This window comes from Brassica napus, chromosome A4 (assembly GCF_020379485.1).
Source record: "Brassica napus cultivar Da-Ae chromosome A4, Da-Ae, whole genome shotgun sequence".
Lineage (NCBI taxonomy): Eukaryota > Viridiplantae > Streptophyta > Magnoliopsida > Brassicales > Brassicaceae > Brassica > Brassica napus.
Genome location: NC_063437.1, coordinates 12,560,606 through 12,578,928, shown reverse-complemented (window position 1 = coordinate 12,578,928; position 18,323 = coordinate 12,560,606). Strand labels below are relative to the sequence as shown.

General features: G+C 31.2%; 2 protein-coding genes across 3 annotated transcripts; one reads left to right on the top strand and one right to left on the bottom strand.

The window, feature by feature from the left end:
• Positions 1-1,505: 1,505 nt before the first annotated feature.
• On the top strand, positions 1,506-5,165 carry LOC106449799 (cytochrome P450 71B2-like). Of its 2 annotated transcripts, XM_013891495.3 has the most exons (3): positions 1,921-1,997; positions 2,071-2,536; positions 2,767-5,165. In XM_013891495.3, the coding sequence occupies exons 1-3, from the start codon at positions 1,921-1,923 to the stop codon at positions 3,376-3,378; spliced, it is 1,155 nt and encodes a 384-aa protein (XP_013746949.2). In that variant the 3' UTR covers positions 3,379-5,165. The 2 variants fall into 2 exon arrangements, with proteins under 2 accessions (XP_013746948.2, XP_013746949.2); XM_013891494.3 differs by having other exon boundaries at positions 1,506-2,536.
• A 4,181-nt stretch (positions 5,166-9,346) lies between these two features.
• Positions 9,347-11,634, bottom strand: LOC106446438 (E3 ubiquitin-protein ligase WAVH1). Its single transcript, XM_048777636.1, has one exon. The coding sequence runs from the start codon at positions 11,492-11,494 to the stop codon at positions 9,476-9,478; it is 2,019 nt and encodes a 672-aa protein (XP_048633593.1). The 5' UTR covers positions 11,495-11,634; the 3' UTR covers positions 9,347-9,475.
• Positions 11,635-18,323: the final 6,689 nt, after the last annotated feature.

Below are 18,323 nucleotides of genomic sequence, written 5' to 3'. Positions count from 1 at the left end.
ACAGTGACCAATAATTTGATATTGCTTGGTTTAGTTGGTTTTGGTATGAACTATTTTATTTTACGAAAACATACGTTGTAACTTGTAAGTTCATGCATTATGCCTTATTGCCAATCTGTTTATAATTTATAGTATATATAGATATGAGACGATTACATATTTCATTGTTTATGTCTATATCATCTTAGTGTAACTGTTTACATAATTAAATTCAGTGCACATATCAAAATATATCGTTCAATTAGTCATATATTTTTTGCGAAATTTATACTGCCTGCAAGTTAGTTTTTGGTTTGACTTTGTCATTATTGCACGACCATGTGAGATACATATGTTTGACTGTAAGCTATGTATAAACTAAAAAATGTTTGATTTATTAAATGATAAATCAGAAAACTTATAATAAATAATTAAAATTTCTCAATTTTACAATTATAATAGCTAGATATGGTATAAGAGAGAAACAAATATTAGATGAATGATCAAATCTCTCATTCTTTGAACAAATTCAAAATGAGTTAAATGAAATTTTGTCATGACATTTCATTAAAAGCTTTTTATTAAAATAGAGATTAGATTATTTAATTTAAATGAAATAATATATATATAGTGCTTACAATATTATAAATCACTTTGATTTGAAAAAGTGTATTTCTGGGATTGTCATGATCAAATAACATATTAGAAACCACATATTTAGAAACCATATAAAGTATAGGTAAGTATATAAATTAGAGTAAGCACATAAATTAAAACATTATTTTTTTTTTAATTTACAATCATCTTTTTTGGTAAATAAATCAAAAGAATAATTTTATTTACTTTATATGATATATAATTAAACTTTAGTGATATTGACATATATATATATATATATATATATAGTATATTTTAATATAAATATATATTATTGACACTTCCTATTATATGATTTTAGTAACATTTGTATATTTTTTGTAACAAAAATTTAAACCGTAATCACAAAACTATTAATGTGAAATTTTTCAATGCAAATTTCAAAATTAAAAAACTAAGATAAATTTTGAAATTAACGTATTTATATATTTTTATATAGTATATAATTTAATTTAAATGATATTAATATATATAATATGAATATGTATTATGAGATTTCATACTCATACGATTTATGATCATTTGTATCTTGCTTGAACAAGATAAATTAAACCATTTATCAAAAAACTTTTAGTGTGGAACTTTTACCATATTAGTAATTTATAATCATTTTAAAAAATCAAAAATATAACATATAAGAAAAAATCTAAGTTTTTTTATTATATGATTAATGTGATTGTTTATTTTTCTTATAATATAAAATTAAACAAAAGAAAGAGAGAGGATACAATTTGTTTTATCAAATATGTATTATTCATAATCATTTATATGAAAATATATATTAATCATATTAGATAATTCCTTAACTTTTATTTAAGAAAAGAAATAATATTTTTTTGTACACTACTAATCAAATTGTACAGTTAGTTTAATAAATGATATAGAGTATGCCTACTATCGAGTCCTCTATTATTATTATTTTGGTAAAGTATTGAGTCCTTTATTATATACAAGGCTCATCGGAATCGTCGGTCATCACTCTAAGAAACAAAGTTTTTTAAAAATGGGGATCTTGCTCTGTTTCTTCTTGGTTTTGCTTCTTACTCTCGCATCATCAAACTTTCTTAAAAAGAATACAAACTCAAAGTTTAATCTTCCTCCAAGCCCTTCAAGTCTTCCAGTCATTGGAAACTTACACCATCTTGCAGGATTGCCTCACAGATGTTTTCATAACCTCTCTAAGAAATACGGACCAGTGATGCTTCTCCGTCTCGGGTCGGTTCCGGTGGTTGTTATCTCATCGAGTGAAGCAGCTGAAGCAGTTCTCAAAGCTCATGACTTGGAATGTTGCAGCCGACCAAAGACGTTAGGGACAGGAAAATTCTCTTACGGTTTCAAAGACATCGCTCTTTCTCAATACGGTGAGTATTGGCGGAAAATGCGGAAACTCGCAGTGATAGAGCTTTTTAGCCTCAAAAGGGTTCAATCGTTTAGGTATATCAGAGAGGAAGAGGTTGGACTTGTGGTGAAGAAAGTGTCTGAATCTGCTTTGAGACAATCTCCTGTAGATTTAAGCAAAACCTTTTTCTCACTCACCGCAAGCATCATTTGTAGAGTAGCTTTAGGACAGAACTTCAACGAGGATGGCTTTGTTATCAATCAAGAAAGGATCCAAGAACTTATTACCGAAGCAACAGAAGCTATAGGGACTTTCACTTTCTATGACTTCTTCCCTGGTGCACTTGGAAGATTCCTAGATTGGTTGTTTCAACGTCACAAGAAGATCAACAAAGTCTTTGAAGAGCTTGATGCTTTTTACCAACATGTGATTGATGACCACTTGACACTAGAAGGAAGGAAAGACCCGGATATTGTTTCCTTGATGTTGGATATGATCGATAAACAAGGAAACGAAGATTCTTTCAAACTCAATATTGATAATGTCAAGGCTATCCTCATGGTAAAACCCTCAAAATCTTGGTTTTGTGTTCAACCACATGATTAGCTTAACAACTAGATAAATTCGGGTTTATTATGGGATTCCAAGTTAAAACTAATTAGTAATAAGTGGATTGGTCAAATTCCGTATATATTACTTAAGTCTCTTTTATATTTCTGATGTCGGATCTTATCTCCAACAAAATATATATCAAACTAGATTTTAAGTGTGTGTTGTTATGTGATTTTCAGAATGTATTTCTAGCAGGGATAGATACAAGCGCTGTAACAATGATTTGGGCGATGTCAGAACTCGTTAGAAACCCTAGAGTAATGAAGAAAGCTCGGGAAAAGATTCGAACCGCCCTTGGGGACAAAAGGGAAATAATCACTGAAGATGACCTAGGAAAAGTTGATTACTTGAAGCTCATAATCAAGGAAACATTCAGACTACATCCACCACTTCCATTTATACTTCCAAGAGAAACAATGTCTCACATCAAGATCCAAGGCTACGATATTCCCCCGAAAACGCAAATTCAAATTAACGTATGGACAATCGGACGTGACACCGAGCATTGGACCGACCCTGAAGATTTCGTCCCTGAACGGTTTACTGATAGTTCTGTAGATTTCAGAGGACAACATTTTGAGCTGTTACCGTTTGGTTCTGGTCGGAGGATGTGTCCAGCGTTTCCAATGGGTGTTGCTACCGTGGAGCTAGGGTTGATGAATTTGCTTTACTTTTTCGATTGGGCATTGCCAGATGGAATGAACTTTGGAGACATGGATATGGAAGAAACTGGTAGTATCTCCATTGTTAAAAAAGTACCCCTTCAACTTGTGCCCCTTCAATGTTATTGATATGGAGACCAAAAAGCTTGATACCATGGAAAGTTCACGAGCATGAACGCATGATTTTTCAGGTATTGTTGGTTATGTAAGAATTAATATTTGAACAGAATAAATAAAACTTTTTTTCTATTGATTCAACTGGTAGTCGGGTTACTGGTTTTATTGAGTTTTTACAAGGTTTTGTATTTTAACGAGTTTTTAAATAATAGATTTTAAGAAAAACTCAAACCAAATTACATATTGAGTTATCAGGTTCGACTGTAGATCTGGATCGAGTTAAAAAACATTTGAATTGGTACATCCTTTTTCATATACTGAAACTTCGTTGGATACAGTTATATATAGACTGTATTATATTTATATAGTACGTTTACTTACTTACGAAAGTTTAAATTTACATTTATATTATACATGGTCTATATTACCATATACAAACGATATACAAATGTAAAAGTGACTATGTACACATTTGACATATACTAATAATATATACATTTCGTTTTGTGATGTTTTTTGACTAAATTTTGTTTTGTAATGTTATATTTACAAATTAAATGTAAATGTAAAATACATATAAATCTATACTATACCTATGATATAATATAATTTATAAATTTAATTTACGAGTTCCACTTAGCTATACGGAATATAGATAGATAGTAAAAATATCTACCGATTGTAAAATGGTGACACTTTTTCTGCTCCTTTATTCATGCGTCAAACTGCGCTATTGAATGAAGAAAAATATGCAGAAAAGTGAAACTGATTTGGGGGTCAGTGGCTGGTAAGAATACTCCAGGTTCATGATGAAGACAAAGGCTTGATCGAGCTCGACTAGGGATTTCCATAATGTGGTTTTATTCTGTGATATGGTGGATTTACAACAGGTTGCCCCTTGTTTCACCTCGTCAAACTGTCAAGATGATAACCCAACCAGTAAAAGCTTGATCGAATTATGGTAAACAGTTGTTGATTAAATGCTTATATGCAGTCTTTGCAACGTTAAAGTATGGTGGTGTGTCAGATCACCTGCGTATACATATTTTGCTTAGGGCTGTTTCCAGTGCAACATGAAACCATTCAAGTTCTTTAATCATACTGCCACCCATCCAAGATTTCTTGAAGTTGTAGCTGAGTGTGGAATGAATCAAACCCTCTCTACTATTCTCGGCCTGCTCTAAAGAGGTTACAGAAGAAGCTAAAAGCACATTAAAGAATCGCTCCATGGGGCAGAGACTCAGGGTTACCAGCTACTATCTTACTTCGCAATTTAAAGCAATACAAAAGCTATGGTTACATGCTACCGCAACATCACAAACAAATATGACACATGCTACTACTACAATTAAATGAAAGAGTTTGTTTTCATGATTTAAGCAAGAGATGTTGATTACATTTTTTAAATAAATGTGGATTTCTCGTTTTAAAGAAATAAAAGATGAGTTCAAAAATGTAAAGAAAAAATTACCGTCAAGCATTTTCCAAAATAAAAATTAAAGTCAAGAGTTGTATAGTCCGGACGGACACAGAGAAACCTGCTAACGTCCACCACATAAGAGCAAAGTTGATTAGTAGACGACATAAAATTAAAAAATTATATTAAAACAAATCTCAGGTCTATATAAATACAAAACATTGCCCTATTCAAACAATCACAAAAACCATATTTTACAATTTGAACAACCGCAACGAGGGCGCCTAAATCCGTAACATCCTATATAAGATACTATCCACTGAAACAAAAGTTCACATAAAACAAATATTCATTTAAATATTAAAACAAGAGAAAAAGACCAAAATAGCACTAAATCAAGTTTTTGTTCCCAAACTAGCACTCAAGGCCAAAAGTCACAAAATAGCACTCAAAGGGTGGAGTTTAGGGTTTAGAATTTAGGGTTTAGGATTTAGAGTTTAGGTTTTAGGGTTTAGAGTTGAGAAGTGAGGTTTTGGGGATAAGATTTCAAATTTTGAAAAATAAAAAAAAAATTAAATTTTTCAAAAGATAAAATACTATTTTGGTCATTTTAGTTTTTGAGTGCTATTTTTATGATATAAACTTAGAAAGGTGTTATTTTGGAGATTTGCCCTTAAAACAATGTCAACCTAAACACATAACTATGTCATACTCTCTGCTATTGTCTTATTGATTTGTAAACTATTATAAGGGAATAGAATATAAGAGAATATATATATTATGTAAACGTTAGGTTTTCGTCTGTTATTCACCATAATATGTGTTTGCTTCCTTGAAATGAATGTAGAGCATAACTAATCAATGTAATAATTTTTTTTTTTTTTGAAACACAATCAGTCTAATAAATAATACGTACACACCCATAGGCCCAAAGCTCCTTGTCGAGAGCTTTTTGATATTCTCATGATTAAAGTATAAAAATAGAAAGTTATCAATTAAAAATATTTTATAGACATATTGTCATGTTGATTTGAAAACTCTTTCCACTAACTTTAATTTGTAAATAAATTTTTTCTGCTAAATTGGCTTTTAGGTCTACCTAATCTGCACCTGTCCGTGTTTATACTAAACCCAAAAACTAGTAGTATAAGATAACTATAAAATTAAAGATCTTTTGATACTTTAAGATGAGATGAAATCTTGGACTTGTTTGTTTGTATATGAAATGAGCTCTTACATATAGTAGCCGTGTGTACCATTATTACGTCTCTTTAGTGGAACGCACCATCGCTCTCTCGATTAAACGTACTGAAAACATATACTTGCAAATACTTTAAGCCTATCTTTTATCGTTTGACCGATCACCGATGGTATCAGGTTTTCAACATACTAGAACTTAATATATGTTAGTCAGGCAAATAAAAATAAATAAAGAAGTGTATAATACTTATGCTGATTTATTTGAATTTAATGTTAAAATTTAAAGAAAAAGCATTTTTCATATTTGGTGTTACTATTGTTTTGAGCCTGAGTTGAGATAATAAACTTCTTACAGGTATCAGATAATTAAAAATAAAGAATCAGGTTTAAAAGCTTTCCTCGTGTCATTAGAGACATGTGAAATGTGATGATTATAAACAATTTAAGATGATTGCTATATATATATGTGATGCACTATGGAAACTCGGAAAGAGGTACAAAGAGAAGTCTAAAGTTCATAGTATTGGTGTAAAAAGCATACGAGATAAACGCAAAAAGAGACAAATTCCGCCGTGAAAATGATATCCTCAAATCGCAATTATTCTCATTGCAATCATATTAACAAGGTTTCTTTATACTAATTTATTATTGTATTGCTAAGAAAACATTTTGTTGATTATTGAGTTTGAATCATTGGAATACGCCGAATCTAACTAGTGTGGTACGTACTACATTTCGATAGTTAATTAGTACTACATTATAGATTTATAAATGTAACACCCATAACGAAGTAGTACACAGAATATATATATTATATGTTCTGGGTAAAAAGTTTTTTTTTTTTTTTGCTAAATACTGGCTAAAAAGTTTTAATTTAAATAACAATAAATCAAATCAAAGTTCTTACAGAAAGATAATTAAGTAAAACAAAAGCAATGAAAAATCATTTCAGGTTCAAGGTTAATTAATGCATGCAAAGCTTTTTAAAATACCATCCATTCCTGATACTCATTCAAATATGGTCAGATAACAATAACTCGCACAAGTGTTTTCTTAGCATTTCTTATATGACTTCTTACAAAACACTAATATAAACATTAACCATCTAAAATACATATGAAAAATATGACGATTTAGCCGTCTATGAATAACAAATAGCCTATTTGAAGTGCATATGCAGCATATCATTTCTAAATACAACTTAATGCAAATGGATTTTAAAAAACGTGTGACACATGACTCACAACCCTAAAATATTATGCATAAGCTTAATCTAAAGCTTGTAAATTTAGGGTTTATTTTGATTACGGTATTAGTTTCTATACACATGAATGTTTATCTTTCAAGTTTTACTAGTATATAAAATCTATTTTTATATATATATTACTGTTAGGACGTTTCATTATGGTGACTTTTACTATTGGAAATTGATGACATGTTCGACCTAGCGCCATTTTCACAACACAAAACTTAACTGTACATTAACTTTATTAAATAAAAATAAAGATTTTAAAAGATATTATAATTAAGTTATGTACATTTAATAAATTTTCTAAATAATGGTACAGCTTAAAATATCACACATGAAATGAAGTTGTGACTTCTATTTTAATAGAATAAAATTATCTATAACATTATATCAAAGGACTTAAGATCTTAATTCTTTTACCTACTGATATTTCTGAAACACACGTCTTTCCGAATATTTTGGAGATAAGTATGAAAATGTGATGCATCTTGTGCGTAACACTAGGGACATTGAATAAAAGGAATCTTTGTAGGGAAAAGAAAGGTGTATTGAATTATTAGATGTTCTTAAAGCGCTCGTAGCTTGATGGTAAAGGAGGTACAACTGTACTGCCCGCCACCCGGGTTCGAGTCTTGGCCACAACGGATTTAACATTTCTTCCGTTGGGGCGCTGGACCCCTTTCGGGGGATAGTTGAGAATATGACTGCTCAAATACCAGAGTTATCAAAAAAAAAAAAACATGTTTACTAAAAAAAAAGGGTGTAGCACTGTAAAAAGCGTACGAGACAAACAGAAAAGAGACAAATTCCGCTAAAATGATATTAATAACCCTTGTTTATGCTAATGATTGTTCTGTTATGGATGTATTTTGTTGACTATGGAGTTTGAATCATTGGGATACAACGAATTTAATTAGTGTTGTAGCCGCAAAAAGGCTACATTACGATTGTTTTAGATTTATAATGTAACACCCATAATGAAGAAGTACACATAGAATATATGCTCTAGCTAAAGTTTTACTTTAAATAATTATAAAGCAAACCAAAGTTCTTATAGAAAAGTACAACAAAAAGCAATGAAAAATCATTTCAGATTCATGATTAGTATATGTTAAACATTTAAAAAACATACAAGTTACAACAAGAAAAATGCAAGAGCTTTGGTATGATTCTCATTGAAATACCATCCATTCATTTCGCATTATTGCTTTCTTCATTTAAAATACGTGTGTTACAAGACTCACGACCCTAAGCTGGTATCATAAGCATGTGTGTCACATGACTCACAACCATAAACTATTATGCATAAGCTTATTCTCAAGCTTGTAAACTTAAGACTAATATTGATAACGGATCAACGGTATTAATTTATGTATTCATCTATTTTATCTTTTAAGTTTGCATACACTTAAATGATTATAGTTTCTTTTTGTTAATATCATTCATAGTGTTTTTGATTCTTGGAAATTGATGACATATTGACATGTTCGATTAGATTATGGGCACTTGGATTGGTTTCAGATAAAAAACGGTTCGATTTAGTATTTGTTGAGTAGAAAAACTATAGATCAATTTAAGATTTGCAAGTGTTTCGGTTATGTATCGACTTCGGGTCATTTTTGGTCTTAGTTGTTAAAACGGTTTACTATCTGATTTTTACAAATATAGTTCGATTCAGGTATTTATTGCCAAAAATATCTAAATTTATCTGAAAATCTGAGAAATTCTGAGAAAATAAAATAAAAAAAATATATTTGAATACCCAAAATATATTTGAAAATCTAAAAATATATTCAAAATGTAAAACAAAGAATATATGAATTACCAAAAATATGTTCACAATACTCAAAATATAACTTCTAGGTCATTTGAATACCTGAACCATTGGTTGAGAAAAAAAAAGAATACCTGATCCATTGGTTAAAAACTAGACCCGAACTAATACACCCACATCTGAAATGTATAACCCAATAAGACCAAATCCGATCCACTGTTTTCTGTCGGTTATAGTTCATAATATCCACTCCAGATAAAATGTCCTAAAAGAACATTTTCACAAACAAAACTTAAATGTACATCAACTTTTAGGGTGACAAGTGAATGACAATATGACATATTGACATCATAGCTTGATTGTATATATGTTCATTATGCACCATTCTGTTTGTTTCGTATCAGATCATCACACAAGTTCTAAAGCATGATTAAGGAAACATTATATAAAACAGGAAAATAAAGTAAAACTAAAATCTAGCGTTTTCGAACCCATGCAAGTCACTGACTCTGTTCATATGTTTCCTCATCTTCGCCACTTTCGCCAATCTCTCCGCCGCTTTCCAAGCCGACGTTGGAGTAAGCGGCTCCAAACTCTCCAATGATGACGTCAACTGTCTTCCTCTCACACCGTTAAGATCCGCAAGCTCAGCGTCTAAGCCACGTAAGCACGTATCACTCGAGCTCAAGCCGTACTGCACCAGCAAGGCTCGAGCCGACGTCAGCAATCTTTCAGCTCCAGAGTAATTGTTGCGCTCTATGAGCCGCCGAGACTCCGCAACGGCTCGAGTGCTGACGTGGAGGTTTCTGAGCCTTCCGATGTTCGGATTGGATGATGATCGTACGGTTACAGGATAAGGAATCAGAAGCGCCCGATCTTCCGGGTTTCTTATTTCTTGAGTTGTGGGGTCCACGTAACGAGATCGAACGGTCAGGATTCTGTGGGACCTACTCGTAGTGGAAGAGCTAACCGGCGCTTTGATTTCCACGAGCAACGCTCTCTCTTCTCCAGCGTACATATCACCTAACCGGACCGAACCGGTTCCAAGCCAGGCGGGTCGACCCGAAAGAGAGTAGACGGCAGTAATCTCTCCCTGACCCGACCCAGACACCAACCCGAGGCTTAAACCGAGATCCTGAACAGACAAACTCAAATAACCGTTGATACTTCTCGCAAAGGCGTCCTCTGAAACCGCGTGATCCCACGCGCCGAGCCACACGACGGGAATTTTAGAATACGCTAATTGGGCCTGATGGGCCTGACGGTCCGTTAAAACGAAGACGGTGGCGAAAGGGTTTTTCTGCCGGCGATCCTCCAACACCTTCACCGCCTTCTTCAACGCGTCGTTCGCGGTTATTCCTCCGCCGTTACAAGCGACTCCGGCGCCGGAGACGGAGATGATATCCACGATTCTTCTTGCTGATCTCCTCCCGTTCGCCGTCATCCTCCGTAACGGCAACAACCGTTTCGAGCTCGACGAAAACGCGACGATGGATAAACGATCCGTCTCCTTAAGATTCGAAATCAGGAGCTTCATCGTTCGCTTCAGCGATTCTAACCTCCCGGCCACGTCTAAAACGATAACCAAATCCACCGGTAACCTACGCGCCGTCGTAAGGGGCGGAGATTTCACCTTCATAACGACGGAGTAAGTCTCGTAACCTTTCACCGCCGCAACGATCGCAGATTCCGGCGAGAGCTTAACCTCCACGTTTCTTAAAGAATCATCCGTTAATAGCTTCGCCGTTAAAGGTGACGGCGTATTAACGGAGAATCCAGTGAACTCGCCGTCTTCGTTTTCGTCGGATTCGAGTATCGTGTGGAAACCAGCGGGAGACATAGGAGATGAGATTAAAGGCTCGTCGTCGTTGTAAACTTTTAACCGGCTGGTCTCTTGTCCGGTTTGAGAACCCGGTTTACCGTAATTTCGAGTTTCAGGCAACAGCGAAGATCCGCAAACCGGACACGTGACGAGCCGGTTATGATCCGCTGCGGCACGTGACGTCACGCAGGGGAAATGAAACGTGTGTGAGCACTCCGCCGTGAAAATCGCCGTGCCTTGACCTGGTTTCACGCTCTGTGAGCAGATTCCACATTTGTTGCTACTCTTCGCCTTGTTGAATCGGAGTTTTGATTTGAGGAGGGAGAAGCTCGCCGGAGAAGAAACGAGGCTACTGTTTCTCGTCGGAGTTGTGGCTGGAGTTGATTCGGCGGTGGTTGTTCTGCACGTTAGTTTTGGAGTTGAGGGAAGAGACGCAGAAGGTGTGGCGGTGGCGACGGCGGTGGCTGCAGAAGTCCGGCAACGGAGGCTGTAGGTGCCGGAAACAGAACGAGGGGTGGATGGAGTTGAGAAAAAACCGAACTTGGAAGAGGGTTTGTGTCGGAAACGTTGGTCCTCCGGTGAATCAAGAACACAGTTGCTGTCGTCTTCGTCGTGTCTCTCTTTGGGTATGGAAGTGCAAAAGGCTCTTCTCCAGCCGCTTATCATTTTTGCCTTGTGAGTCGTGCGTTCTTGTTAGTGACAGACAGAGAGAGAGAGTTGTTTTTTTCTCTGAGATGAAGGGAAAGAGAGATGGTGGGAGGGTTGAATTTAAAAAGGAGTCCTTTTTGTCAATAATAGTGGAAGAATGAGGATTGGTTTAGTGGATTTTATAATCTTTTTCATTTTATTTTATTTTATAGAGATTAAAGAATAACTGACCATCCTAAAGGCTAAAGTTGTGAGTTTATATAAATTACTGAATTTTTAATTGATTTTCTTTCTACATGGTTAATTATAATGAAATCATTGCTTTTGGGATGAATCTTTATAAATATGGTAGTATAACTTATGCGCTACAGGCTATATCATAGCCATGCTGATGATTATGAGGAAATAATCTTTACCAGCTAATTTGAACGTGAAACACATAATCTCTTGCATGGTTGATCATAACATAAAAATGTACAAGAATTTTAAACTTATGGGCTATAGATTATTAAGCTTATTAAACCGACTGATACTAACTTAAAAAAAAAACTGGCACTACATATTTCATAAAAGTATCATATGACATATTTTACATACAAATTAAAAAACACTATTGTAGAAATATATCCTAACTTACTATATTATTAATTAGATGATAATGGTTTCCATTCAAATAAAATGAGGTTTGGCCGGCTGAGGAAATAAATCAAAAATTGCTTCAAGATATATTGTAAAATGACATTTTTTGTAAAATAAGAATTAAACATTTTTGTATGACGGTGAAAATATTAAACTTATTTACCACATAACATTATATATCTTAATATATATATATAACTCCTAATAAGTGTGAATGTGATCTAGTCTCGGAGTCTTTAGCAACAACAACAACAACAACAAAAATATGTATTCTCGTAGTTGGTGCATCATTAAAATTTTCACATGGTAAAACTTGGGATTTAAAATGTAGAAATAGTTACATTACCAGTTAGAAGAGCATATGCTAATTGAGTATTTTCTTTGAATAACACTATTGGATCTTTGACGGAATTGAATGCAGTAGATGAGAAAATATGATTGGGTTGATACAGTTCAGTGAAAGTGTAAATGCATTATTGCATTGATACTCGATTATTCAATCTATGGATGTGCGCCATTAAAATTGTTTATATATCGATCCATGCAACACATTTAATGTTCGAATCGAGACTTGATCCGATAAGCCATCCCCTGATGAATAGAAAATAAACATGTTGCCAATGTGATGATACCAACTACATTTGTTCAGGCATTTATGGTTTAACTATATTGCTGAAACTCACGAGGTTCCATAATGAGTAACGGTAGGAAAGTAAACAAAATTATGGGTGGTAAAGAATTTAGTATTTTATCACGTAAAAATAATTTATTCATACCAAAATTTAGCTATTAGTGATCATGATAATTTAGGATTTTCTCAAAAGAAAAATTGATCATTAAGGATGATTAATATTGAAACAAAGTTGTAGTAAATTATCGTGTTAGCTTATATACTAATTTAATAATTTGAGGGTTAGATTATAATCAACCGCCAAAATTTGTACACAAAAGTCAAGGTCATTCACCTAATTAATAAAACAATGTAAGGTTAGTTAGTGCATATATCCCAAGTTTTTTTTGCTAAAACATATTCTCTCCACTCCATAAAGATAGATTTTTTACTATTTTCACACATATTAAGAAAACAAATTAAACTGACATAATAAATATATCATTTTCTGTAATTTTTAATTTTCAATATTTCCTTTATTCTGAAATGTAAGAGGTTTAGAATAATTTTGATGTTCTAATATATAAAATGTTTTCATCTTTCTAGATAACTTTAAGTTTATTAAAAACTGTGTAGCCAATCAAATTTAATAGTTCTATTTTGTAATTGGTTGAGTAGTTTTTAGTTTATAATTTTAATGATACTTTCTAGGTAAAAAGTAATTTTCTTAATAAGTGTGTACTACTCAAAACATATTACATTTTAGAACAGAGTGACTAACTTTTAACCAATAGTAATTCAATAAAATCAATTAATTTTTTTGAAGTTTATAATTTTTTCATAAAAAAACATAAAAAATACATTTTTCTGAACAAATTTCTTTTTCTAAAAAGTCTATCATTAAGGAACGGAGGGAGTATATCCCAAATTGTATTAATCTAAACTATTTACACTATTTGATCTGGCCTAAACTCATATTGGTTTTGTTTATAGATACATTGTTTAATAGTGGAGAGTTATCATAAAATTTGTATGTACATTTTGTTTTCAATGGAAAATTTCAACAAATGGGAGTTTTAATGGTAAATACTAAATACAAGTAATAAGTAATAACTTTGTTCAAAAAAAAGTAATACTCCCTCTATTCCTAAAAAATCTATATTTTATATTTTTCACACATTTTAATAAAATACATTAAATTTGTATAATTTTTGTGTTTATTTTTTTCCAATAACTTTAAGCCAATAAAAAATTAATTATTGCAAATAAGTTTTTTGAAGTTTGTAATTAGTTAATAAAATATATATTGAAAAAGTAAAAAATAGATCTTTTTAAAATAATTTTTTTTCTCTAGAATATGTAACTTTAAGGAACGGAGAGAGTAAGTAATAACGATCATATTTCCAAAGTAAACACTGAGGATATAATGGTACACATCAAATAAATCAAAATGCACTTTTTAATAAATATCTCCAAGGACATAATAATAAAAGTGTTATTGTCACATTAAAAACCAAAAAAAAGTAGACCTACTACTATAAAAAATCAATGTTATATAGAATATGGAACGGATTAAATAAGGGATCGGCGAAAAAACAAAAGAAGATAATGAAGCATCAATAAATGAATGTAGTGATAGTGAATGGCATGGAGATAGGACGAAGATCCCCAGAACAATTTATTACAGATACGCCAAAGAAACCATAGCTACTGTTTTAGTCTGTGTACTCTGTACATTTTAAAGTTGTTGTAATGGGTCGGTCCATTTTTTATTTTCTCTATCCATGTCAATTATTTATTGCTACGAATCACTTTTTCCTCCTAATCTTTCTTGTTTTTTTGTCTGTTTTGTTACAGCTTTTAACGTACATTTGCATGCCAAACCTACGTGTTTGGCTATTTTGCATGTTCCAGGACCAGACATATATATACGCGTAGGAGTAGTCTTAAGATAAGTACATAAACAGAGTAATGCAGTCACAGTTTAAGCACTAACAAGTGTTTCTTGCGTTAATGATATGCCAAACATATTATTGTCATAATTCATGTGTACGCAAAGCAATTGAAAGGAGTTGTGAATGAAAATGAACACACTTATACAGGTGTACGCAGCAGCTACAATGCAAATAGTTAATTAAAGGATATGAAGATACTGATATATATTACCCAAAAATATGAATTAAGTTGATGACAAAAAGATATTTGAAATTAATTATATTCTCATATATAAAAATTAAAGAATATATTTTAATTAGTAGTTATGTTGAAAATTTGTAAATTCTATTGTTGAAAACCTAAACAGAAGACGACTGAATGTCATCTAATCTATTAAAAAAAGAGTACAAAATAAAAACACTCTTTAAATTTACAAGTTATTTACAAAACAATGCCGCTGAAATAATAATAATCTTAACTTTAAATTATTCTTGTCTTTTCCATTTTTAAATCATTTCCTAATATAAAACTATACTATATCTAGTTTCAAGAAAAAACTATACTATATAGTTTTATGTCCCAACATTATTTTGGCGTTTCTTGACCGACATTTATCTAATTATATATAAAATAAAAAATTATAAGAAATTTACATATATGATCCTAATTATAAATAACTGTAGTCTCCAAGATTTGGAGGCATTTGCATGCGAAGATATTGATTGGACAAATAAAACATGGCACAATTCGAGATGATTTTTTTGAAAAAAATATGAAAACCGTTCAGAAAATATGAAAAATACAAAGAAATGAACATATTGACAATTTTTGGCAGAATTTCATTGAAAAAACAAAGGTGATGATTGGTTCGACTGTTGCTTTAAAAATTTAGCTGTAGATGTTTAGCTGTAGATAAATTGGTTGTAGCTGTAAAGTTGTTACTGTAGATTTTTTCTGCAGAGACTTTTGCTGTAGATAAATTTGTTGTAGCTGTAAGTTATAGGTTGTAGATATTTTAAAATAAAATATATGAAATATGTGTTGTATATATAAAATTATTACTTTATATGAATTAAAATAATTTATATTAATATTTTTTATAAATTATCAAAATTTATTGTAATTTAAAATGTGATATGTAAAAATATTTATATTATTTAAATATCTTAATAACTAAAAACACTTAAATTCAAAATTAAAATATTTATAAAAGTTTTTATTATGATTATATAATTTATTTGATATTATAAATATTTTTTTTTTATTTTACAGATTCTACAGCCTATAAAAAGATGATGTAGCATTTTTGCCTAAAATACATAAAAAAAAATTTTGCTTTATTTTTTTTTGTTGTAGCTTTAAAAATAAAGATAAAGCATGATTCGTAAAACTAAATAAAAACTTGATGTAGACTTTAATTTTTAAAAGTAAAGCTACAGTATGATTGGTAAAATTTAGTGATTTAAAAATAAATAAAACTAAAATAGGGAGATAAAGCCCAACCAATCACCTCCAAAGAGTCTATAACACTACGGTTGTTGTGCATACGAGCTTATAGTGATTTTTAATAGACAATTGCCGGGGTTTTTTATAAAGACAATTGCTGTTTTTCTGGTAATGATTAACGGGAAAATCGTATAATTTTCTTTTAGATTGGGATTTATTGACACTTTAAACTCTGAAATTATTTAACTACCATATTGAACATTCAAGTTGTCTTTTGTATCACTAAAAACCTTCGACGTAGTTTGCTTGTTAATCAAACAAAAAATGTGACTTTTTAACCTGTTAAAATGGTGACATGTAAGTTTTTAAAAGAGAATTTGTACTCCCTACACACCAAATATCCCCTATTTGCACTCCATACCCTATATTCCTCTAATTTTCTTCCCCCCATCATTACTATTTTCCCTCATTTGTATGGTATCTCACCCTTTTAAGTATATTGAGCTAATTTGCTCTTTTTTAAATTTTATTAATATTTAATTATATTTATTCATAACCAATCTAAATCATAAATCATAAATTAAGAAATTAACAATAAATAAATAGAAAGATATTTAAAAAAAAATCAGAAAATCAATTATTTTTAGAAGTCAAAATATTTTCTTAAAAAATAGGATTTTATTTTTTTCTAAAATTAACTTCTTTTCACTTTTTATTTTTTAAGTAAAAAAAAATCTAAAATTTTCTAAAAGTTACGTGAATGCTACTTTTGATCATATCTATTCATAAATTTGTTTTAAATTACTTATTAATTTTAATTTTCAAAATTTTTGTTTTAAAAATATTTTTTTAAATTATATTATTAATAAATAATATTTAAAAATAAACTAAAAATACTGTAGTAAGAATTTTTTTAATTATTTTAGAAAATTAACTAAAAGCTCAAAAATGTTCTATACATTTTTTAACAAATCAATATCATTGTTTTTTTTATTGGCCAATATCAATATCGATAACATTGTTTACGGTAATATTTTTGACATACTAATGATAAGTATGATGGTTTTAAATAAATAAATCAAAAATTTACTGTATAAAAAGTTCTTAGTAAAAAATTTCTTTAAAAATATTTTAAAAGTTCTTACTAAAATTCTTAATAAAGTATTTTGATTTTTGAGATCATAACTCTTCTATGTTCTCCTATGCGCATGGAGCTTGGTGTTGTGGTCTCTTGAGCTCTTGTTTCATGTGCTCTGGCCTGGTTGTATTTGTTTGCTATGGCTGGTCTAAGGTGAGGATGTAGTTAGGGCATCATTATTGGTGTCCCTTAGCTTGAGGCCCTTAAGCGTAGGGTCCCTTAACTTTTAACTAAAAACGCTAAGGAACGACCCTTAAATAAGGGACTTGAGAGAAATCCCTTAGCGTTTTTAGTTAAAAGTTAAGGGACCCTACGCTTAAGGGCCTCAAGCTAAGGGACACCAATAATGATGCCCTTAGGACCTTTCAGGGTGATTGGAATCATCACTTGTTTGTGTTGTTTCATCTTTGATTGCTATTGTCCAGCAGGTAAAAAGATGCGCTCATGAAGAAATTTGAATTTCTGAGGCTGGACATGAGAGAAATCAAGGATAACCAAGATATGCTCTTTAGAAATGAAGTAAGATGGATAGAACATAGTGAGCACTTCCAAATTTTTGAGAAGAAAAAAGATTATCAGGAACAGTTTGTATTACTCACTGGGTAAAGGAAAATGAAAGAGATTTTGAAGAAAGTAAACCGAACAAGAGAAAGAATAAAGTGAATAGAGTAAATTTGCAGAAGTAATTTGGTGTTCAAGAGCTTGGGAACTCTGGTACCATGTAAAAAATGTGAAGAACAAACTCAAAAATAAGTGAGAGAGATGAGTTTAATCCAGAAAGTAAAGAGAGAGAGAGTAAAGAAGGAGAATATTATTTTTTTAAACTTCTCTTATGTTTACAACTAAGTATATAGAAAGATTTTACAGAAAAGTAATCTAAACAATTGAGTCTGATGTGATAAGGTTCCAAAAGCTCTTTTAATTCAAAACTAGAACTTGACCTTCGCGACTATGCAGGTATTTGTTTTCATTTATATGTAAAAAACATTTAGTTTTTACATTATTAGTTATATATTCTATTAAATAGATATACAAAATAATATTTATCTATTTTAAGTGGGTTCTTACGGATTTTCCTT

Excerpts from the sequence above, each read along its gene's own strand:
- LOC106446438 (XM_048777636.1), bottom strand. The coding sequence starts at position 11,494 with ATGATAAGCGGCTGGAGAAGAGCCTTTTGCACTTCCATACCCAAAGAG.
- LOC106449799 (XM_013891494.3), top strand. The coding sequence starts at position 1,640 with ATGGGGATCTTGCTCTGTTTCTTCTTGGTTTTGCTTCTTACTCTCGCA. Across the intron at positions 2,537-2,766 it reads ATGTCAAGGCTATCCTCATG|AATGTATTTCTAGCAGGGAT; the intron begins GTAAAACCCTCA and ends TGTGATTTTCAG.